We start from the raw sequence: 25,267 nt of genomic DNA, 5'->3' as shown, positions 1-25,267 counted from the left end.
ACAATAATATCCAACACATTGAGCCATTTTCATCCTTCCTTAAATCAAAGGATTTGCTCTCTTGATATTAATTTTGACCAGCTCACCCTGAAATATTATCCAAGCTAAGTTTGGGGTCCTAACTTCCCTTCTCTCAGGAGTTACTAAGATGCCCTTGGGAAGGCTTCCTGGGTTTATGTCCTTATCTTTCTGTTAGCTAGTAATGTCTACGGGCTACTTTGTAAGACCTGCTTCTGGAAAATGCCCTCAGCATTAATAAGGCTTTTCTTCAGCCAGGTATGAGGTGAATGTCACACTGTTTACTCGGCCACACAGCACCAAGCTTGCTTTGCCTGCGGAAATAACTAAGGGAGAATATTTGAAGGAATTCCAGTACTCAGTCCATTCTACTTTATAAGCCACTTCCAGTGGAAATTATACCAGATTCCCATCTGCCAGACAATTATTTGCTAAAATAATTAGTCCTTCACTATTGTTTTACTTTATATTCTGGATTTTTAAGATGGCAGACTTATTATTTAGCCTGTTCATACTTAGATTGATTTATAGAAGAAAAGACCACCACCAGTTTCTGCAATGAGCCTCCTAAGGGAGGATATGCTGCCATTCCATATATCCGTGGGAATTTAGTGGTGAAGAAACAAATTTGAGCAATGGTTATTTGTAACTTGTAATTCTTACTGGGTTCACTTAACATCAGAGGGCAAGGGTGTTTAAGTGTACTTAAAGCAACATATGTCAGAAGGAAACACCTTTGACAGGCTCCTATGAGTTTTTTGGGGTTTTTTTTTAATAAGAATAGTGAATGTTTTGATTAGTTTCCCAAATTTAGGTCACGCTTTATGATTAATTTTCCCTGTGTCAAGCTAATTCATAATTTAATTGTTCTTCAGCAAAGCTCTCCGTGTCTAGGACATGATTTCATTGACGATTAAGAATTTCTGCATTTTCAAACCACTTAAACTTTCATAATCTGCTGTGCCTACACACCTGGTCTGTAGCTCTCTACTTCAGGTTCTTCTGTCCTCTTGAGCTTCACAACTAAACAGATCAGAGCTTCAACTCCAAGGCAGATAGCCTGCTAACTGCTCTAGTGGTAAAGGATATTTTCATCAGGAAGTTTTATCAAATTAATTTTTGGAACCTGACTGCTGACAAATTAATTTTGTCAGAGCAGGACTGGGCTACTGCAATACACAGCTTTGTAGTCAAAAAATAAGAAAAGCTGATGAAACTGAATAGAGTAGGGGGAAAAAAACACGAAACAATGCAAAACTGGATGTTGCAGAATTCTAGTCAAATTTCAGAATGAATCTGCACTAAACATCTGCATATGTTAATTTAACACATCTTGAAAAACATCTGAGTTTTATACACACTTCTCTCTTACCTTCTTTGGTGCAAAAGAGAGCCACTTTGCTTCTGCTTTGACACATCTGTCTAAATATTGAAACAAGAACATGGTAGGAATCTCAATTAATTGATGTAATTTTTGGTAATTCGCAAATCAGCACAGGTATTGTACTCGTTGTTGTGAACCAGCTGTTAAAAATTCCCCCAAACTGTGAAAAAACACAAGGAGCTTCTTATGCCAGATCATTCATGGTTTCCAGTGTCTGCCTGGAGATAATTCAAAATATTAATTCAGCTTTACAATGCAGGTAAAGCTGAACTAATGTTGTAGAACTAATGTTGTAGAACACTAAAATCATTATAGACTGTATCTTAACAACTCACGTGAGTACGTGCTGGGATTTATACACAGATACTTTGGGAAAAAAGAGCTTACCAGAGGGAGTTTGTCATCCTCCATCGGTAAGTGACTACCCACAGCAGTGAAATAAATCTCATTTACCTGTTACTTACCCATTGACTAGAAGTGCATGTAAAGTGGATGCATTTTTATTCTTCCAGTCTGAGTGCAGATTCAGCCATTGTTGATGCTGCGTGTCCTCATTCTCTAGTACAATTTCTGTTTTGGATGGTCCTCTGAAACAAATGAAAGACATTCATAGACCTTCAAGTTGGTTTCTATGTTACAATTGTGAAAGTGAAGAGGCCCTAACACCTCCTGTTTACTCCAAAGATACACAGTTGGATGTTATGTCAAAGGCATGTGTGTCAGAATCACAGGGGAATTAAATCACCCCAAGAAGCCAGGCCAGCTAACATATTACTGTCACTTGTCTTTTCTGGCAAGAACCAGAATTGGAACTGGTAACAGCACGAGCCTTCTGGTGGCATTTACTGTAGTGCATACATTGACATACTGTTTCTTGCCTCCAAAAATGCTAAAAATAGATCTTCATATGTAGAAGAGGTAAAAGAAAAAATATTTTCTTAACATTCCTATTTTTGGAAATCCATAAAAACTTAACAGTAAAGTGTAGTCTGGGTCTTTTGAATAATACTTGACAGTATCTCTAAGTCCAAGCTGTCTGCTTTGCAAAACAGAACAAATCACAGGTGGCAACATCAAACCTGTCCTTCTGCAGCAAATTAACAGGGCTATGAAAGTAAGTTAGACTGGTTCACCAGGAGATGTTTTCATATATCCACTTCCTCAGTTTAGTTATTGCCTAATAGACTCAAGCCACTGAAGAAATTGCTATTTTAGTAAACCTCGATTGCTAAATGCAAAACAAGAGAGTATTTTTTAAATGGCTTTACAAGTCATGCAACTTTCCAGCACAGAACCATCCATGATAAGCTGTCAATCCCTGTCAATGACAAGGACTTTCAAGGACTGCTCTCCTGAACACTGGTCAAAGGCCAAATTCTAAATCCCAGTTCATGGAAAAGAGAATGACAAAAGTTCAGAAAAACTGTGATGTGTCCTAAAACTTGCCTCTCAACCCAGTCTCTCATGGCAGTAGTAATGCTAGCCAGGTTATTAGCTTGTCCTTTAAGTCCAATTTTTACTATTAACTATATTTCCTTTTAAATATTTACAAAATTGCAGCATCCTTCACCCACTTGGTTGCATAAATTAACAAAAATCAAAGAATTCTGTATCATGGTAAATTTGGCAGTGCAGTCATATGGAAATATTTTGAACAGGGCTGGTAGGATTAACTAGGCTCTGAGGTCATGGCCCTGGATCCTGCCTGTTACCTGACTTATTTTTCAGAACCTTCTCTGGGCATATTAAGCCTGTATAAAATTTTATAATTATTAATACAAGGTACTATAATTAGAAAAAGTGAAATTATGACTATACCTTCTTGCCTTGATGGTCACAGCTTGATATAATACACTCAAAACCAGTATGCCCTAATTCATGTCTTTAGAATGCCTTCTGTAAACATTTATAGAGCATTCCCCCCCTTGATGATGTTTATACAAGGTTTTCTTTCAGATAGGCAAGCGCCATCACTGGCCACCACTTATCTCCTTTCATCTGTTTTAATTAGAAATAGCCAGAATAAAGGGGATCTAAGAGCTTTGTTTCTAGCTGAAGAAAGCTGGAGACAATGGTTAGCATTTGTGTAGAGACTAAAGCCTACTGAGAATTGCCAGAGAATGAGAGAACACAAGGTTACAATGTTAGAGGAAGAGCAGGGACTCTGCTGGTGTGAGCTTCTGGGTCTGAGACTTTCAGTGTCCAGGGAGCAGCTGCTCTGCCAGGAGTACACATTACACCAGGGACTGTAAAGCACTGCAAGAAAGGAGGGAGGTAGAACAATGGGGACTTATTTTAGCCAGACCCATCCTTTGCTCCAGAAACACAGCAGGCAGCAGGTTCTACTTGGCCCTCCTTGGAGCTGTACCATACAATTTCTTCTGTGGACACACTCTAAACAAAAAGGAAGAAGGACCTTTCAACGGACAGAGCCCTGTCAGCTCATGGTGTATAATTTCTTTATAAGACTATTTTGCTTTACTGAGCTTCTTACAGACTGCAACAACAAGGCTAAAGCTGCTAATTACTTTAAGACATCAATCTACATCTTTGAGTTTGAAATTGGTTCTCTTGCCAATTTTTTATTTTAGTGGCCTGCCAAAGTTGACCTAAATTAAGTCAATCTGCACAAAAGTAATGTGTGTGGCCATATGTATTATCTTCCAAGATTTCAGGCAAGTCAAATAAAGAACCTTTTTTACAAAACACTTTCAGAAGGCTCTTTCACTTCTTTGCAGTTTTCTTCTTCTCCCCCCTCGGCTTTGGTTTGCATATAAAAGAACAGCTTTGTTCAGAAACTCAGTGTTGATTTTAGACTAACGCTTTTAATTATTAGCCATATTGCAGCAATAAGCAAAACTGAAACCATATTTGTTGAGTGAAACTATATATACCTGGAACACAGTGCGCAGTTTTGAGGCACCTCAGTCAAAGAGGATATTCAGAAACTGGAGAGGGTCATGCAGATGGCTTTCAAATTTTCTAGGGGCCTATGTCAGTGATGCACAAGGACAGGATGAGGGATCAGGAACTTGTTTACTCTTGTGAAAAAGAACCTAAGGGACAATTCAATAGCAACCTACAGCTACTTGAAGAAGAGTTAAAAGGTGATGGAATCAAACTTTTCTCAATAGTGTTGCATGGTAAAACAAGTGGAAATGACCTAGAGTTGCAGCTTTAGAGATTCACAGTGCATAAAAAGGAAATACTTTTTCACTAGGAAGATGGAGCCACCCTGGAACAGAGAGACTGCAGAATCTCAGTCCATCAAGGTTTTCAAGTCTTGGCTAAACAGAGAGTGGTTGAGCTGATCTCATTTTGGCCATAGTTCTGCTTCAAGTGGGAGATGGACTAGGTATTCTCCACATGTCTATTACAATGGGGATTTTATGATTCCATTGCCCAGTACAAATACACTGTAGTAACCAGCACCTATGCTGAAGAGCTTAATCTTAAAAAAGGATAACAGTTACTAGAACAGGTTTTTTTAAGAGCATCTTTTAACATTACAGTGAAGTCACTGAAACATCTACATCACTTAAGTAAGTTTGTTAGTGATGTCCGCAAACATAAGACATTCATACCAACAGTAATGCACACCTTCTGAGTGGTCATCTTTGGTCCAGATTGTCCACTAGGCTTTCAAAATAACTTCCAAATCCTAACTGAATCCACATGACTTTATAACATCTCATGGTGCTATTCGGATGCTATAACATCTCATGGAACTATTTGAGTACTGAAATATTATTTTAAAATTCATGGAGTTCTAAGAATCTATTACTGGATAGACCACAAAAATTTAACTGTCTCATGTGTCTAATATTAAATGTCTGCAGTAAATCTTTATATCCAAAAGAATTATGCTAAAGCTTCTGAGCTCAAACATAACACTCAATGAATACACTTTAGGGTGCCTGTAGTCTCAGTCTATGGACGTCTCAAAGATGATACCAAAAATGCCACAGTTAAGTGAATTTACAATAGACGCACAACAAACAGTAGTTTTATAACTTTTTTCCCCTGAAGTGATAGAAATACCAAGATAAGTAGTGAAAGACAAGTATCTCTTTTGCCTAGAGTTTCATTAGGTTCTCTGCACTGTTCTCAAGAATGAAATGGGATTAGGATCTATGAAAAAAAATCCTCCCACAAGGCTTTCTTTCACTAAACAGTTAACCAAAACAGTTAACTATCAGAAAATTCAGCTAAAAGGAATCTTATGGGGCCACCTAATCTAAAATAAGATCAACTATATCTAAAGTCTCTCTAACAGATTTTTGTCTGTCTCTTTGTAAAAATCTCTAATGATGGAGAATCCTCAGCCTGGAAATAGGCAATATATTCCAGAATTTGCAGTCAGCAATTTTTTTCTAATATTTGTTCTAAATCTTCCTACCTGTCATTTAAGCTCATTACTTCTGTCTTATTTACACTGCAAATGGAGAACAGTTTATTCCTTGCCTCTTTGCAGCAGCCTTTTACATATCTGAAGGCTCCTATACCTTCCTCTCCCAGACTGAGCACCCAGAGTTTTCAGCCTTTCTTCACAGACCATGCTTTCTAGGTCTCTTTTTTTGTTCTGAACTCCCCATTTACACAAAATCTAACACAAGCTGAATATACCAGTGGGATTACACATAAACACTCCTGGTTAATTCAGACCATTTCTCTATTCTGGCAAAAAAATCTTGAATTCTAATTCTCTTCTCCAAAATGCTTTCAGATCCTTCCAGCTTGATGCTGAACGAAAAATTATTAAGCATGCTCTCCATTCCATCATCTGAATGACTCACAACAACCTTGAATATCACCCCAGACACACTGGGATGTGTCTAGCCCCCCACCGATACATCTTTATGGTTTGACAATGAATCATCAACAGTCTTGTATCATCTCATCTTTGTTTGTATCTCCATACTTATTTCAAAAGTCATTTCACATAGCATGAGAGTTAAAAATGTATCACGTCTACTGCTTCCTCCCTATCCACAGTGCCTCTGCCTTTTCAAGCAATAAATTAAGGGAATCTGACATGATTTCTTATCAATAAATATGTTCTGTCTGTCATTAAGACCTTATACTTCAGTAATTATTTGTTGATAATTGAAGATAGGCAACTAGTTTGTAAATCTCTGCAATTTCCTCTTTTTCCCTTTTTAATGAAAGATGGCATATCTAACAGTTTCCAGCCTTTTCTAGCCATGCTCAAAACTACTGCCTGCCACTACTGGCAGCTGTAATGGAGATCTGCCAGAGCCATAAATCTTAAAGGCTCCTGGGTGAATTTCAGCTAAACCAGCTACTTTGAAGAGCAGTTTATAACCTATTATTTTCTTACTCTAGGCTTAATTCATCAGTGTTTGCAATCTTAGAAACAAAATATGTGTTGTTGAGGTTTCTCTGTGGTTTTGTTTTGGGATTTTTCTTTGTTTGCTTTGCTTTTTTTTTTTTTTTTGGTTTATTATTCCTGGCTTTTCTGATTCTTTCTCCAGATACTCATGCTGTTGTTCTGTATCACTTCTTGTAAGTTTGAACTACATCTCCACTCTCTCTAGAATTCCACTTCCAGTTTCAGGTCACAGTACAGCTTGTGCCTCAGCCAAGTTAGCCTTGCTGCTTCACATAAAGGTGTCTGCTAGATCAAAGGGCACATAGAATTCTAACATATCTAACTTCTTTAAGCTAAAAAAATTCCTTTAATCAAAGGCAATTTCAAAAAAAGTTATTCAATGATTCTACAAAGTCAGTCACTTGTAAAATCAGAAAGGCAAGACATTTTAATTTGCAGTAGCACTTACGTCTACCTGAGTGGGAAATTCTAACTTAGACTTTAGTAATTTTTCAAATTTCAATTTAAAAATTAGAATATTCATTCAACACATTTAATTTCAAGCTATGGACTTCTTCATGCATGTTTAAGAGAGAGATTTTTAGAATTAAAAAAGAAAAATAAAATCCAGTCTGTCTCCTACATTATAAATGTGCTCACAATGGGGAAAAGTAATGTTCAAGGTAATTTCATTACATAAGTTGTACAATGGAACTATTGTAGTTTTCAAAGCATTTTAGCCTGCTACCTGCTGATCACTGTGCACAGCCATCAAAGTTTATAGTATAGTTTATACTGAAACACAAGGAACATTATGACTTGCATAGAAAATCAAAATGAAAAAAAAAAGCTACTAAAGCCGCAAACAAAATAGAAGACAGGGACTAATTTTAGGTTATGAAGTTGATATTCTGTTCATCATTAAAAGTAATATTTTTGGGGATGTATCCATACAGCAATGGTTTTAATACCTCATTCTCCCTATTCCATTGTGGAAAACTCTCGAATCTATTAAATTGCAAGTTTAGAATAACGTATAATCTATAAACTGGATTCCCTCTCCCTTCAAAGTAACAGTAACATTCCTCTGTTCAGCTTCTATAATTCCATTGTTCCACATGGGACAGTAGGCTTGAAGAAGGAAGCCTTGTGTTATGCCAGAAGGTAATGAATAACATGTGTATAAAACAAATTAGGCCTATTTCAGAGCTGGAACAGCATCTGTTTCCTGTCTGTACTTACTGGTTGAGATGTTTCTTGGTCTTGAGCAGAATTCTATAAAGCCATGGCTGTGCCATAGAATATGGAGTGAAAGCTCATAACCTTGATTTTAACAGCACTGAAGTCAGAAAAATCAGAAATTTTAATGTGAAAACATATGGAGACATAGAAAATGGAAATTAAAAAGATTCACAGTATTGACATAAAAATAAAACACGTATGATCACAGTTCTTAAAATTTTGGTGTAAAGTAGGTAATCACTGTGATATTTCCAGGTTTCAAAATGCCTGCAGTCTTATGTCCTAACTGATAAGACTACTCAGCTCTATCAAGAATGAGTTAACATGTAATTATGCTAAAAAAAAACAAAAAAAAACAAAAAAAAAAACCCTTGCTTTTTCTCTCTCATTTGAGTCTCTGTAAGTTATAGGATTCATAAAGTATGATTTTGTAGCTAAACTTAAAAAAGACCATTTTGGGCCATCTAAATTTAAAACTTTAAATAAAATATAGATTTTCTTCACTGGAAGTCTTAATTCAACTTCAAATTACATGTGAAGTCCTTTATTTAAGGTTAATTAGCTTTTAATTTTAAAAAGATGAAGGACACATTTCAGAGAAAAATATTGTTTTGAAATATAATTTTAAGTGTTTCATTTAAAAAATCTGAAACAAAATAACTTGACTTTTCAAGCTTTTTTCCCCTGATGAAACTATTAATTGAATTTAAACAAAATTTGCTGTTATTTTTGTTCAACATTGTCCTTCACAGAATTAATATTCAGTAAGAAATGCTCCCATAGTTCTACCGGTAATAATATGTTAGACAGAAAAAACACTTAAACTTGCAGATTCCAGGATGAATTTTCAGGAATGATGGATTTAATATCTGTTTAGTGCTAAACTGGGTAAATTGTTTTATAAAGCCATTTGCACAAGCCACCTACAATGAGTTGCCCAGCACATTCACAAAGCTCCAAGGTTTTTGGAGATAGTAAATCACTAATAACAACTCTCTTTTCACTTAAAGAAAGAAAACTATGCAATCATGGAGCTAAAAAGTGTTATATGAGGTAAGTGACTACATGCTTAATGACTACTTGAAGCAATTGTCATAATTTGCAAGGTTGAAAATTCTTTGAAAAGAATTAGGTTGAAATTTATTTGAAAAAAGCCTTATCCAAATAATTCTATTTTAAACCACACATGCACATGAAAGATGAGACATAATCTATCAGTTGTAATCTAATACACTGATTAAAGTGTACACATTTTAACATTGATTTATTGTTGCTCAAAATTGCTGGAACAGTCTTCCACATCTATCACAGCTTGTAAGGTTATTTTCAGTAAATTTTATTTGACAGAGTTATTTGCTGCCATTCTTAAAAAAAATAAATGTAATCTAAAGAATTCACTATTTTGATAAATTCTCTAAAGATTTAATAGAACACACTGTGGCCATGGACAATGTGAATGCATTCAAGGTAGGTCAAGCATATTTTACATTCTATTGAATGGGTCTAGAAATCCAGATTGAATTAATGAGTTCAAATACTTCATCTTTGGCATGGAATTTGATTTATTAAAAGTTATCTTTATTCTTGGAGAAAATAAAGTAGGTTAAATTCAGAAGTTCAAATTTCTAATGCAAGTAGGACAGAAGTATTAATTTATTTGTTTCTGTGATGTTCTTCAGCAAGTAAGACATTAAACTAAACTTCCATTATTTCTACTGCAGAAATTGTAAGAAAGTAATTAAAAAGCATAATAATTCATGTGAGGACAAAAGATTATTGGTCCAGCAGCTTGACTGATCAGTTGGAAAATATTATTAAAGAACTTTATACCAGAGAGAGTGAGAAAGTATTAGGAAAGATAAAAGGCCAGGCAGCAACAAGAGATTGGCCTTTCCTTTCCACAAATACACAGTAGATGCTACAGCAGAGGAAAGAAGGAAAAGGAGCTACTTGTTCCAGTGCAACCCCAGTAGCATGGCCTCCAAGAAAAGGAGCAGCAGCAGCAGGAGGAGGTAGCAGAGCTTACTGTAGATTTTTATAAACAAGTTATTCGGCAAACAGCTGTGATTTTATGCTGATACTGCTGGACCAGAACAAGCAGATCTGCTAAAATTCCCCTGTCCTCTGCTGGATACAAGCTGCTGATGATTGTCATTATTAGATTTGTTATTTCATCCTAGTATAGGAAAGAAAAACTATTCCACAACCTTGCCACAGACTAACGGAACAACTCCACCAACTTCTGGTTTTGTCAAATTTCAGATAGGAGCAGATTATGGTTTTATGATTACCATTCCATCAACAAAAAATGTGGACTTCAGAGTAGATTAAAATGGTTTTCTTCAACTCAACATCAAAACAAATCTACAGTCTTCTAACATAATGTTCTGAAGTATGCCTATCTTGAGCAGCACAGCCTCTGCAGCACACACCAGGATATACCTAATCCTTGATACACTGATGGCGATCGCTGTTCTGTTCTCTACCTGTGTTGGCAGGAAACCTAATTGCCAGAGCCATGCTTTACTGTATTTAAATCTGGAACTCAGTCAGAGGTCTCTGAACAAAATTATCTGTCCTGAGATGAACAAGCAGTCATATCAGGTGGTTTGATAGTCCCTTCTGGCTGTAAACTATGAAACCTAAGGCTTGAACAAACAGTTCCCATTAGGCTCTTAGCATTATAAACAAAAGTTTACTTCATATCTAACATTCTTTTTTGCACTAGAAGAAAACATAAGAACTGCTAAGAACATACATTGCATAACTTGAGCAACAGCCACCATTAGTCCAAAGCCTTTCAGACAATTCTTGGACCTTGCACAGTTTTCTGTGATGTTGCATCATGCATTACATATGCTGTGAAAAACTGGAAAAACACAACATCTGTGGAATTAGAATTGGCCAACAGACAGAAAAATAGATCAAATTTTGTACAATAGGTAGAATAGAATTACCTTTAATCTTGCTTCAGACACAGTGCTTATACCTCCCAAATAGACAAACTGATACTCTGTAAAATGTCTTACCACTATCAACTAAATTAAACTAACTTTAGCCACTGTTATTTAATTATCTTCATTTTTTTCAGATTAATTTAGGCTGAAGAATTAAAAATATCTACAAGCTGTTAGAAAGACATTGCTTTCGTATTTTAAACATTACCACATTCTATAGCAATTGGTAGCTGTCATTTGGGAAAGCACCAGGCGCAGTTATGAAAAATAGTCTGCAGAGCTTTACAGAAAATAAAAATACCATATGCTACCATTCATTGTGATTCCTGGTTTAATGTAAGAAGTCTCAACTTTGACATCTCATGTGCCCAATTTTTCACTAAGAATAAACAAGAGAACTATTAAATCAAAATCAAGTATCGTCATAAGACATTATTAAAGAAATCTGCTTAGCCACAAAACTGGGGGTTTCTGCAGTGTGTAATAATAATATGAACAGAATTTCTATATTAACAGCTTTTAATTTTCTGAAGGAGCAAAATGAAGTATTTCCCACTGGGAATATCTGAAGAATAACACTGCTTAAAATATACTGTTTGGTTTGGGTTTGTTTTTTTAAAAAAAAAAGGATAAAAAGGAATTTTTTTCATCATTATTTGAGCTCTACGGAATATACAGTCTAATTTATCTGTACCCTCAATGGTGACTGGAAATAGCTTATTAAATACACTGATGTTACCAACCTCACATTCAGACTTTCTTGTTATTGTAAATCAAATAAATAATATATGCAGGGCATAACAGCCAACAGATTAAGTTTATGGCTTTAGATCAGATTTCACAGTGGCCAGAAACTCCAAATTATCATTCAGTCTTCCACTTCACCAGAAAATGTTATCCGCTGTGACATATTCACTGAGCCCTACACAATGTTAATAGAAGAATTAAATAATTATATTAATTCATATTACTTGGTTTTGAAATTAATTCTGGTGAATGCATTATAAGCTTTGTTTTTCTTATAGATCTTCTTCAATGCTAATTTACTGTATTTTTGGCAGTGCCACTTCAAAAAACCTGAAGAATAGCCAAGAAAATTAAGCTTCAGGTGACTGGCAAAATCAGGCATTAAGAAAGGGAAAGGTACACACTGCTTTGGCTTTCTGAAGTACTCTCAGGAAGAATTAGAAATTAGTATTAGTGTCAGACTGAAGATGTCTTCAGATTTGAACTGGAATTCCCCACTGCCCTTCACACAATCATCTGTCACTACAAAAAAGAATTTGTAGAAAAAATGATTTGTAGAATATCTTTCCCTGTTAGAAAATGTGTTTGTGAGATTTAAGAATTGCGTCTCATTCGTTTCTTAAAAGTGGTAGGATTGAGAACATCTGTTAGCAAGCACCAGTGAAGAAGCAGGAAGGTATAAGTTTCTACTCATTATAATTTCAGTCTTGGCACACCTCTGAAAAAAGGAAGGAATCAGAGGTCTTGTGATAATTTAATACCTTTTTCATTCTCCTAGCAGCAAGCATCATAGGAAAGTTAAGTAAATTTTGTTAGGACTATTAGACTGAAATATTAAGAAGAAAAACATGATTAAGACCATCGGTTTGTTCTTAGACAACAAAGCAGTTGTAAAACTAATAACTATTTTTGAAGGTATCAAAGGATCTGAAGCTTGTTAGGATGTTATATAAAATTAAAGCATAAAGGTAATGTCAATATTATTTACATGTACTAGCTAGAGGAGTACAGAATTGTTGTGTGTTAGAATGGCAGGCAGTCATTCATCACAGGTGGTCTTGGGTTTAGAGCATCTGTTAGAACTGATGTCAGGCATCCATGCAGTGCAAGGCAACATAGAGTACGCTAAGCGCAGACACCATAACCCAGCGTCTTTATCCTCCTGTGGTTTTTTAAAAAGGTACAAAGAACAAGATTGCATGTCAGCATATGTAGTTGTAAAAGGCAGACAGACACTTCCCAAGAAGACAGCTTTGGATATCAGAGCAGACAAACCCGGTTTTTATCCAACAGTTATATTTTGCATCAACTATTCCATAAAGCAGCTATTACTTTAGTGTGCATGCAATAAGAAAGATGCATAGAGGCTATTTTTTTTTCCTGAGTTCCATACAGAAAACTCTATCTTCAACAATTCATTTTTCAGAGATACCCACATTAAATATATCTGGTTGCCTAGCTCACAGTACTTATTGCAGAATGCAAATGAATGCAGAGACATTTTCCTGTGTTTAGCTCCTAAACCAAGTTTGCTTTAATTCTTTAGGAAGGTAGAGTATCACTTTGCCAAACAATTCTGAGCTTCAGCCATAACTACAAGTTCAAATATTGAGGCTTGGTAAGACATCATTATCTTTTCTATACACCCTCTTAATAACAATAATATAATGTTTATAAAGTAGTGAAGCACCTAGTGAGCTTTTGTTCCCATGATAGTTCACAAAAGTTGATTACCTCCTTTCCCTGTGAACCATGTCCACACCAGGCTAATATAGCAGTGATCAATGATCATTCACATCTAACTCCAGTACTCCAGTTGTCCTAAGAAATTCATCAATGCTACAAACTACTGACCTTACCCTAAACCCATCTGATTGCAGGCCAGTTGGCTTAAGTTTTCTTGCCAGTCATCAGCACAAACGTGGTTATCAACAGCTGACCTGTGAATGGTCAGGAACATCAAGGAATTCATATCTTTAGACAGGGTAACTGCAAAGAAAAATAACAACTTCGCTATTACTTCACATTATTAGTTTTATAAATGGCATACTGAAAACAGACAACTACATTCAAAAGAGTTTTCCAAGATGCTTGCACTTTTGCTGATTTTATATGCTTAACAGCTAATTTAATTGAAAAGTAATTTAAAACCAAGGCAACCATGGCTATCAGAACCTTGCTAACATTGAATAGCATGAGACACTAAACAGCAAAGGCATCTTGAGGATTAGAATACATCAGAATATTCTTGACTCACCGGCACAGGTTCACATGGGTTTCTGATAGCCTTTATCTTGTTAAATGATGTTTTACCCCACAAATAGTCCAACTGAAATCACTAAAGTAATTTGTGCAATGAATGCTGCTTGACATAAGAGTGATACCACCACTTGACTCTTGGCAATATGCACTGTTCCTATCATAATAATATGTGGAGGTAATTAGAGAAAGAAAAAACAACTATTGTTTACAAGAAAGATCACAGCCATTGCTTCTCTTTTAATCCATGTATAAAAGTGTGTGAACTGCAAGCATCACCCAAACATCACTTCTAGTGCAGAGTGCAAAACAGCAGAAACTTACCACAGTCCCATTCATCTGAGCTGTCCCCGCAGTCTGCTTGCCCATCACACCAGAGCTCACGTGGCACACATTCGTGGTTGGCACATTCAAGTTCACTCTCTTCACAAAATGCTGCAAGGACAGAAACGTAATTTCACTCTGTGAAAGAAATTACCAATGTGAAGTTTACATTGAGACAGAAAAAAGTGAGAAGGAGGTAGTGAAATGAAGGTAGGCACAGATCAGATTTATGCAGCAAGAAAGCGTGACAGATTTGCGAGAAAATTCAGGGTGGGCATCACTGAGACAGAAGACGGTTACTGCCAGCCAGTTGCAAACGGCATCCCTCTCAAAGGGAAGGAAGGGTGTCTGGAAATAGCAAGATCTATGATTACTTAGGGTCATTTGGGGTCTTGTAATATGAAAAGTGTCTAAGCCTCTCACAAGCTTTATGTGAAAATACTGTGTTCTCCTTTTCAGGAGACTATTCCAAATCTGTTTATTTCTTCACATTCTTTGAAAACAATATTTCACTGTAATGCATATGTATTTCCTTTCACCCACAGCAACTCTCTATTCACTTTTGGATCCTCCTTTGCTATTTAAAATCATGGAATTATTTTTATCTCAGCTTTAGACATGAGGAATTGATGTACAGATAGACATGCTCCAGTTCACAGTTGGTTGCTAGCTGGCAGCATTAGACAGGAAATTCCTGAATCTCTGTCCAGTGCAGGAACCACAAGAGCTTCCATTTGCAAGTGGACTTTTAGCTTTCCCCCAACCATAAACAAACCCCCTCTCAAAAGGCAGGTGTGTAGCATTACAGTACCCTCCTCGCTAATGCACTTCTTTTCCAGCTTCTACAAACCCCATCATTAGGGAATTTTGAGAGCTGGGGGAGGGTGGAGAGGGAGAGAATGTGTGGAAGGAAGCTGCATTCAGTTGTGCCTGTGTCTGGCTGTTGTATAGCACCTATACTGCCATACAAACCAAGCATTTATTTGCAACCCTAGCGCAAAATGTGCTCCGCAGCAAAAACGATACAGATACAGCAAGCAGTGCTGCCTACTCTGACATAAGTGATCTTTCTGGCTCTGGAATCAAGTATGCTAACCTAGAAAAAGTTCTCTAACTCTGCCTTCCAGAGAGAGCATATTTCAAAAGCTGGAAGTCAGCAGCTAGGGAAACTCTGCTGACATTTTGGAATACTCAACCCCCAATGCCAAAGCAGAGAGAAAATATAGTCTGACCATTATAGGCTAGCTTAACCTAAGGCCTTGGAGAATCTTTTCTCTGCCATGATCTCAATGTGTGATCATGACCAAATCACTTTAATACCACCTTCCTGTTCTTCAGATTACAGCACACAGACTACTTGAAAGTTAAATGGCATAATTTTCACAAAGAAAAGCACATTCAGAAATGTTCTGCGAGCTGCCTCTTCCAAAAAAGAAATCATGTTAGATCTAGTGATCTATGCACGCTGACACACAGTCATTTTGGCAAATATATTCATATGCTCCACATAACACATAAAATGTGCCTACCATCCTGTCCCTGCCAACAGAACTCCAGAGACTCAGGAGCAACTTTTTAAAAATTATAAAATTATATCCTAGAGTCCCAGCAAAAACACTGAAGTACCAGGATAGCCCAGAGAATTAAAATTTCAGCTTTCACCCAAGTTTACCAAGCATCTCTTCTTTCTTGTGCAGACTGGGTGTCACCCAGTATGTCTTTTCCATTTCCTTGTCTTGGGGACATGCCCACACACCAGGTTTCCTCAAAAGAAGAGAATTCAGAGTACCACTAATATATTCATGAAAGGCAAGCTAACTTCTCACAACACCCACTCCCAGCTTTGCATGCAGGGTGGGAGCCTGGAAAGCAGCTGCTGTTTGTAGGTCTTCCATCTCTTCCCATCCCACTAGTCAGCTACGTAGTGGAAACAGAGCACAGAGAAGCTCCCACAAGGGACCAGGGGACCTATTACACACTGTCAGCACTTTGAGCCAACTTACACTGTGCACATGGACAGGATGCCTATACCATCCCTGTACCATGCTAAGTTTTGTATCTTTGATACTTATCACAGTTTGGATTGTAGAAAAAGCCTGTGGAGCCAAGTGGGGAGATAGCATCTAAGAAATGACAGGCAGAAGAAAAAATCTAATAAAGCAGTGAGATATACGAAATTTACTGAAGAAAAGATCAGAAGGAAAATCAAGTGGAAGTCAAGAAAAAAAGAGCAGTGAGCAGCTATATCTATATGGAATGAAGTTCATAAAAGCTGGGAAAAGCCATCAAGAAGCTGCAAGGAATAAAGAAAAGAAGCACGAAGACACAAGAAGGACAAGAGTGAGGGGGGAACAAATGAGAAAGGACTGGAGTGGCCAAGGAGACAGCAAGGATCCAAGGATGTGAACAACAGAGGACACAAGATGATGAAAGAGATAAATTGGTGCCATAGAAAAATGGAAAAGAAAACTGAGGGAATGACTAAGCCTTTCCATCTGTAGAAAACCTTTTGAATTTCATTTATTTTGCACCCCAAGATCCCAAGAATGAAACTAACAAACTGCATAAGCCCTTACAGCAGTTCTTTTCATCCATCATGTCAGGACAGTCTGGGAAACCATCACAGATCATAGTGTGTTTGATGCACAGCTTCTTCAAAGGACACTCCCAAAGACCCCTTTCTCCACAACCTGGAGGCAAAGAAGCACAGTTTTGAATACATGCAATATCAAATCAACTGTTTTCTTCTTAGTAATCCTGGAAGACCCAAAATCTTTTACCTTGCAATATACATTTTAAAAGGTACAAGGAATAGTTACTAATCAAGAAGTGGAAATAAGATTGTCACAGTGCACACTTGGTAAATGGGTATAAAACAGATAACACTCCATAATACTTCAGTTCTTTTTAAATAATAACCTGCATTATGCCACACATATCTATAAGTAATGTTTTAGGTATTAGCTCAATTAGCTCAAAACCCATACAGCACTACTCTTGAAATACTAGTAAATTTACTAGTAATATATAAGCTTTTCTAATCCTGAGGTTCATAGAGTTTCCTTTAAAAGCATATCACACAGACCTTTGGTCTTTCCAAAGCAAATCCCATGACAGCATGGAATCTCCATGAACCAGTGTAGAAGTATGTATTTTTTCCTAGCAGTGCTGATACAGAATCTAATGCAGATCACAATGAAAGGTAGAGCGATGCTGTGAGTATGGACCACAAACAGTTTTCCTGGTTCCATAATCTGAGACCAAACCATTTTGAAAAAATTAGAAAGACCTAATGGCTGTAGGAATCTTCAAGAGTATTTATTATTATGCAAGGAACACACTGTATTATTGTCTCTCCAAAGTCCTGCTAACCAGCCTCTCTGATTTCAAGAAGAATAGTTATAAAACTGTATCAAAGTGCTTTGACAGTAAATTTCCTGTTTGTCACCTAGAAGAAATTAAGAATGGCCCAAGGTACATTTTAGAAAAAATGTTTCCTCTTGTTTTATTTCACTATTTATTGCCATCAAGTAATAAACCACTTCACTGTGATACCAGTTTAAATACTTTGACATACTGATGTCCTGAACATCTGACATTCTGGTTTTAGAGGAAGCCATAAAAACAACATGTTCTCCTGACTAAAATAGATGGTTTGATTGCCTTGCCATTTGTTTGGCCTGTTCTATACATGATAATACTAGTTTTCATTTTAATGCAAGCTCAAATTCAGGTGACAGCCCTGATATCGCCCCACACAAACAGCTGAGGTATAAAATCACAAACTGCATTTGAAGCAGCAGCTCTGCCTGGACCTGGAACCACAGCAGCATACTAGCAGTAAGTTACTGAGCAAGTATGTTGTTTCCAAGAAGTGTTATTTCAGAAATGAGTATTTTACAAATATGAACCAGAGAGTCTCTACTAGCTCATATGATTACTAGAAAAATCTACTCTCATTTTAAATGTAACTGGATGTCTGGAGTGCTTGATTTTGTTTAGATTGAAAAAAAGTGTAAATAAAAGTTATAGCACAGAGAAATAAATAGCCTTGAGCCTGTGAAACTAATTCCACGTGATGAAAGAATTTTCTTGGGTATCACCATCTGCCATGTCTCCTTCTTGACAATATTTGTGATAACTATTAACGAAAAATTAATTGAAAACAAACAAAACCTTTACTCTAATAAAGAACAAAGTCAGTCAGTCATGTTAGGAACTTGATATTAGAATAAAATAAAAAAAAGCTTAAAAAAATAATTAATTTATGAACCTTCCAATTTTTAGCAGTTTACCATTAATTAAATACATGTTTGCTTTTCCCCTTCATCACACATTATAGTGTTACGCTGTGAAGTGTTCCATGACTATCCAAAATTAATCTTTGAGTACAACACAGACAAATACAGAGACAATTCCCTATGAAAAATTCACTACTTGCTAAATTCAGTGTTCAAATATACTGTTTTGTTGGTAGAAGCCACCTACCATTGGGTGTATTTATATTTCCCCTCTAAATATTTTTGTGGCATACATTTTTCATTTAATGACAATGAAATGGGAGTGAAAATGGAGGTAGGAAAACTTGTCCATATTTACATTACCCCATGTTTTGGCAAGATATAGGCATTCATGTATGATCTTACTGTTATTCTTCTTCAAAATATGAAGCAAGTTACCATTTGTTATTCATATGTATATTCCCCATATAATTATCATTAAGTTATTAACTTTAAGACCAACACATTTTTCTTTTCACTAAAATCCTACAGTTAGACTCAGATTGCAGAAAATAGTGAAGGACAATACTCATTTTGAATGTTACATCCTCAGTTTCTTCAGTACTCTTTTAGGACCATCTTCTGGTCTTTGCCAGAGGCACTGTTCATCAGCCAGTAAATTAATACAATTACAATTAAAATTGGCTGATTACAATTCAGCATATTTAATACCACAAACTCTCTTGATGTCTATCATAATAATACTTCTTAGAAATTATTTTACTTAAATGCACTCAGAAGTCTCACATTCAGAAATCTGGGTGAAATTTTCTCCCCAAATCCTAGTCTAGATGGCACTAAAGTCTTATGTTTTCATTACAATTGCATGTGTGAGATTTCCTCTCACAAAGATCATGTGAAAGAATGACAGGGGTTCCTAACAGGAGTAGACAGTGGGTGCTGAATACAGCTCTACTCTGCATGGGCAGAATATACCTTAGTCCCTTTGGAGTGTTATACCTTACATTTTTGGACAGAGTAGCTTAAGCATCCAAAAGCTGTAGCCAGTCTTTTCCGGCCTCCTCCTTCCTGCACTGTGAAGTTGTTCCATGTCTGTCATTTAAGTAATTTCAAATACAAGGTTTTTAATTTAAATTCTGACTGTTATTTAATGATGTAAAACCAATTTTGAAGGATAAATCTAATAAAATGTGTGCTAGACATTTAGACACGTAAAGATCATCAAGTTTTGATTTTGTCCTGCACACATAGAATATGAATGAGTCAGAGACAGTTACTTCTGGAGCTCCACAAGGACTTTCTGTTCTTCAGTAACAGCATTACCCCTGGTCAGTGTAATGTCACTCTGACAGCGGTAATTTCCTAGCAGATACAGTCTTCTGTATTTATAGAAACTGATAAGAATTCTGCTGATTGTTAGTGACATTCTGTCTAGACTATAGAGACAGAGAGAGACCTACTCAAGAAATGAATGTTATATATTAGAGCAGTATTTCATATGTTAATGTCTAGGAGAATAAAATTATCCTAGAGGATGCATAGCTGCTAGTGCTCTAAGGAGTTAAGTCCAGGTGACAACAAAAAATATTTAGCAGGGAGGACAACTGAGACAATTGATTCAAAGGTAAAGAGCTGACAAACTCTAGAAGGGTCACTGTGACCATCAGCTCTGCCTTTCCTTTATAATCCAAACAAGAGGATGACCTAGTATGAAATCTTGTCCCAGTGAGCATTTTTTTTTTCTTTTTGCTTTCTTTTTGCAGAGAGGGAGGAATTTGGCAGAAAGAATTTGCAGAAAGAGGACAGAGAATACAAGCATGATTTGAAAACTCCCAGAGACTGAGAATACATCGTGTCTAAGCAATAAATAACCACTTGGTTACTCCAATCATTGAAACAATCTGCTCTTAAAAAGGAAGCATTTTTAGAGCTGACAAGCTTCAATTTTAGCCTTGCTTCCGCTTTCAGGTGTTGGAACTTATTTTATTTTTGTGCAGCTGAGTAGAAGTCTTTTATTGCCACAGTTTTAATGCTCACATAAATTGTGCTTCCATATTAACCTGCTCTCTGTTGAGGAAACAGGTTGTGCACCTTAGCCTTACTCTGCTGGAGTGTTTTCCAATCCTTTACTCACATTCACACCTCTTCTCTAAATCCTTAGTGATTTATAAATATTCTCTGTGCCCCTAAGGATGCCAGGCCAGCATGCAGAACTCCATGGAGCCTACACCTTCGTCACATAAAGAAACAGAATAAACTCCCTTCTCCTCCTCAAAATTCTTCTGCCAGAATGTACAAGGACAAATAGTGACCAAGAGATTTTTGGTTATTCTCAAGCTCATTACATTCTCTTAAGGTAAAAGTCAAGAGCATCTCTACTCAAGTAAACTCAGAAATATACTGGGGAATAAACTGTAGGTACCAATCCTTGTACCCACAGCTTGAGGTTGGCCAATCTGAAAAAACATGTAATTCTTGACCCTTGCAGTACAGAATCCATTTCAGCAACACAGCTCTTTTGTCAATACATCATAATGAGAACATTATCATGTATAAATGTAAAGTTATATTTAGGAATTCAAGATTTAAACTGCCAGGAATTCATGTTTTAGCTCAGTAGATCCTCCAGCAATATCAAAAGAAATAAATCCGCAGCATTTTTTATCTTAATCACTAAAAGAATATTCAAACAACCTGGAATACGGTTAACAGAACCTAAATTATCAAATATCACAGTGCTGACATTAACCAAGAAGGATTCTTGCTACAGTATTTTTTACTGCCACTAGTCTTAAAAAATCAAAAGCACTTTCAAACATATTTTTCTTAGAGAAAAAGGGGCTTATCTCTGAACTGTCATGCTATAGGTCAAATAAGTGAAAGAAAAACAAAACTCATTTGCTAATGCTTCAACTACTCTCCATTCAAAAGACTCAATTCATCAAATGTATTTACCACAGCTTTCCTCGTCGCTATCATCCTCACAGTCAGCATGACCATCACATCTTCTGGATGCCAGGACACACCTCCCAGAACGGCACTTGAAGTGGCTGGGTGAGCATTCTGTCGATGACAAAGAACAGGGAGAAACAAGACTCCATAACCTGCAAGCTTAATCATCCCATGGGAACTTACTTATTTATCACTATGACTGTTTTGGAAGAGTGAATGACAGGAATAGAAAGCTTGTGCGATACTAAACTGGAACTATGTAGCAGGCAAGATTCTTAACAATTACACTGTGAACGAGGCAGACCAATATTTTCCAGAGCTCACTCACGTGCTACCCTCTGTCAAATTTCAGAGCTTTGCCAAATAACTGGCATACAATGTTTAGACTATAGGCATGGATTTTTTTAATCTACTTTTCTCACTGTTGTGGTGTTGTGTGAAGCAGAAATATATCATCTGATGTGTTGAAATGAGTATAAGAAATGTCCAGTAATTAACCCTTACATCACTTCTGCCTCATCTTACAGAGTATCATTTTGAGAAAGTTTTATTTAGATGTTTTTGAAAAACCCCACTCATTTTTTCACGCTGCATATGTCACTGACTTTGATGTACAACCTCCATCATATGTGCCTTTTTTTTTTCCTTCCTACAAAATCTCTCAGATATTTAATACAGTTCCTTAGGTAAGTTTTACAATTCAATAAGCAATTGTAACAAAAACAACATCAATGTACTCGGGAGCCTTAGAAAATAACATTCTAATGATAAAAGGTATGTGAACTATACTGCCAACATTTAAGAAGAACTCTTTATGAAGATAACTAGGTTTACAATGCATACTGGCTTGGCCAGTAGTACTCGTGGATTCAGCACTGAGTGGAAGAGAAGTTAAACAATTCAGCACATTTTAATAACGCAGGTATAGTTAAAGTTGGAATATCACCTACATTTTGTAATCATAAACATTTTAAATGCTCTCAGAAGCCTAATTTATTTTGTTACATGTGTTTTTTTCAGAAATATTTTTATAAGATTTTAAACTTCCCAGGGAAGACTTTCTAACCAACACGGGAAGTCAGTAGAAATCTGGCATTGAATCAGCATAAAATTCTAATAATAAGTGAACTCAATACAACTCTCATAAGACCCCTTAGTTAGTTACACTTTCTCTAAAAGAATACTAAAGCCCTCTCCTTTTTAATTGATTTTCCAGTAATACCTATTTCAGTGCTAAGATGATCAATAAGCAGTGAATCAGTCTACTACACAGAGTGCCTCTAATTAAACTGAGATTTTTTTTAAACTGTAATTTTTATAATTGAACAGAATTTGTCTCTAGAAACAGGACACTAGTCCTGTATGCAGTTGTATATTTAAAATATAACCATTATATATTACATTTCAAAGCCAAATGATCTAATAACACAAGGAGGAAGGCAAAAACTGGAACACGAGAAGTTCCAGACAAACTTAAGGAAAAACTTCTTTACTGTGAGGATGTCAGAGCACTGGAACAGGCTGCCCAGAGAGGTTGTGGAGTCTCCAGCTCTGGAGATGTTCAAAACCTACCTGGACGCTTTCCTGTGCAACCTGTTGCAGGGAACCTGCTTTGGCAGGAGGGTTGGACTAGAGGTGAGTAGTAGGAGGAGAGTGGGAACATGACCAGCATACTGCAGGCACTGTAGCACACATCATCTCACTATTTTCCCAGCTACTTTACTGGTGTTTTGGCAATAAAAAGAAAAGGTATGTCAGAATCCCCACAGACCTCACATCTGCTGACCACTGCAGAAGGAAAAGCTGCACAGCTTCTCTCTCCATACATACAAAGAATACCTAGAAGTATTTAAGGCAATTTCACTCTTTTGTGCCACGTTCACACCCACAATGATTAGTATTATGGCTGAACTCAAAAACTTAAATTCGTCAGTTGCTACTGAAGCTGGTTTGACACAACCCTCTACAAAACTTTCCCCAAACAAAAAACAAGTGCAAACAATAGCTGGCGAAGACAGGACATTACAATATATTTTTCAGACCTGTCATGGGTCTCAGCTTTTTTAAGATTGCCACGAGTCTGCCCCCTGATTAGAAAAGTATTATTATATCACTTAAATAGGTAAAAAAGTGAAGTATAAACACAAGCAGGCAGTAGGTGTGGTGTTAACAACAAATAGCAAACACTGACTTTCACAGACTGAGGGTAATTGATCCTTCCTTTGAACAGATTTCTTATGATAACTTCCTCTTATTTGCCAACTGTAGGTATCCAAATTCCCCAAAACCCAGTTTGGAATCATTTCCACAGTTTAAATATTGCAATTTAAAGAGGAGATATGGGGAAAATATCAGCGACTTTGGGAACCTAATTAAATCTTTTATTTCCTGTAACATGTATTTAAAGGAGTTACCTTCTACATCTTCATCTGGTGTTAGACAAGTTTGATTGTCTGAGTTCTCATCTGGGAACTGAGTGCAGTCAGTATCCTCTGGCCACTGCAGACCTACAATCCCAAGCACAGACTCACAGCGTTCCTTAGACTGTACACATAATGTCCTGAGGAGACAAAGTGGAATTGCACAAAGTAATTGAATGAAAATCTTAGAAATTCCCAGTTATTGCAAGTTAACAATCCTAGCCAAATTTAAAGATTAAGATAAGGAAAAAAAGTGTTAATTAGATGTTAATTAGATGTCTTTACTAAAAAAAAAAATCAAAATATACATTGCTACTGTTGAAACATTATTTTAAGTTACTGTATGCAGACTATTACCTTAGTTAAAACATAGTAGTCAAATAGAACTACTTGTAATCACCCTCTCCTCTGCAAGGGGTGGCAGAAAACCATCCCTTGGGATGGCAGAAGCACTAACTGCCCTCCTTCAGGAAAAAAAGCCAAATACATTTTGTACCAATGAGATGCTACATCTTCTGATGAGGCTACCTCGGAAACCATGTGGTTTCAGAAGGACAAAATATTTAAACCTGCAAGCAAAAGAACAAAGAACTTCCCAGGGTACTCAATAAAATTAAAAGTTTGGGGAAAATCAAAGCACAGATCAACCTAGTCTTGAGAACACTGTCATAAAATCATAGAACAGTTTGGTTGGAAAAGACCATTACGATCACCTAGTCCAACCATAAACCTAGCACTGCCACATTCACCACCAAAGCATGTCCCCAAGTACCACATCTACACATCCTTTAAATACTTCCAGGGATGGTCAGAGCCACAGAAGCTAGTATCACATCTCGAAAAAGGCATAAATATAGTCCTCCTGCTGCCTTTTTTTTTTTTTTTTAACCATAGAAACACAGGACTTGTCACACAAAATTAGTTCAGTCTATCTAGATTAATGTCTCTCAAAATACCCTGTGTCAAACGTTTCAAAATTACAAAGAGAAAATGTATAATAGAAAAATCCCCTATTATTTTAAACATTATTTTAAACATTTAGCAACTACTTTTGCCTGGAATAATAACTGATGTGCTGTTCAACACAATAGTCTTGTATCTGCGGTATTTGGAACCCCTGTTTGTTTCAACTACCTCTATTTTTTTTTTTTTAATAATTTTTGCAGAATATTAACTAGGCAGTATGAGATTAGGAACCTCTACATCCTTTTCCTCTCTTCTCCCAAACAGAAACATGCATCATGCTTAACAGGTATTCTTAAAAACTCTTCAGTTGGCAAGATTTCATATACTTCCTTGTCACTCACTCTCTGTGGAGGTCTGACTGACAGTAGGACCACGCGGTCCTCCACTCACCCCTCCCCCCCAACCTGGTGAGATGGGATGGGAGT

General features: G+C 36.5%; 1 protein-coding gene across 1 annotated transcript in view; it reads right to left on the bottom strand.

Annotated features, from left to right (window-relative positions):
• Positions 1-24,016, bottom strand: part of CORIN (corin, serine peptidase) — a gene marked incomplete at its 5' end in the record, with an annotated part of 30,553 nt that extends 6,537 nt beyond the window's left edge. The window contains 7 exons of the mRNA XM_010174707.1: positions 1,391-1,440; positions 1,867-1,989; positions 13,540-13,669; positions 14,264-14,374; positions 16,840-16,953; positions 21,460-21,567; positions 23,871-24,016. Coding sequence (XP_010173009.1) covers positions 1,391-1,440; positions 1,867-1,989; positions 13,540-13,669; positions 14,264-14,374; positions 16,840-16,953; positions 21,460-21,567; positions 23,871-24,016 — 782 coding nt within the window. The remainder of the gene's footprint in view (positions 1-1,390; positions 1,441-1,866; positions 1,990-13,539; positions 13,670-14,263; positions 14,375-16,839; positions 16,954-21,459; positions 21,568-23,870) is intronic.
• Positions 24,017-25,267: the final 1,251 nt, after the last annotated feature.

The sequence above is a fragment of the Antrostomus carolinensis genome, unplaced genomic scaffold (assembly GCF_000700745.2).
Source record: "Antrostomus carolinensis isolate BGI_N321 unplaced genomic scaffold, ASM70074v2 scaffold49758, whole genome shotgun sequence".
Taxonomy (NCBI): domain Eukaryota; kingdom Metazoa; phylum Chordata; class Aves; order Caprimulgiformes; family Caprimulgidae; genus Antrostomus; species Antrostomus carolinensis.
This window is presented reverse-complemented; position numbering and strand designations above follow the sequence as displayed.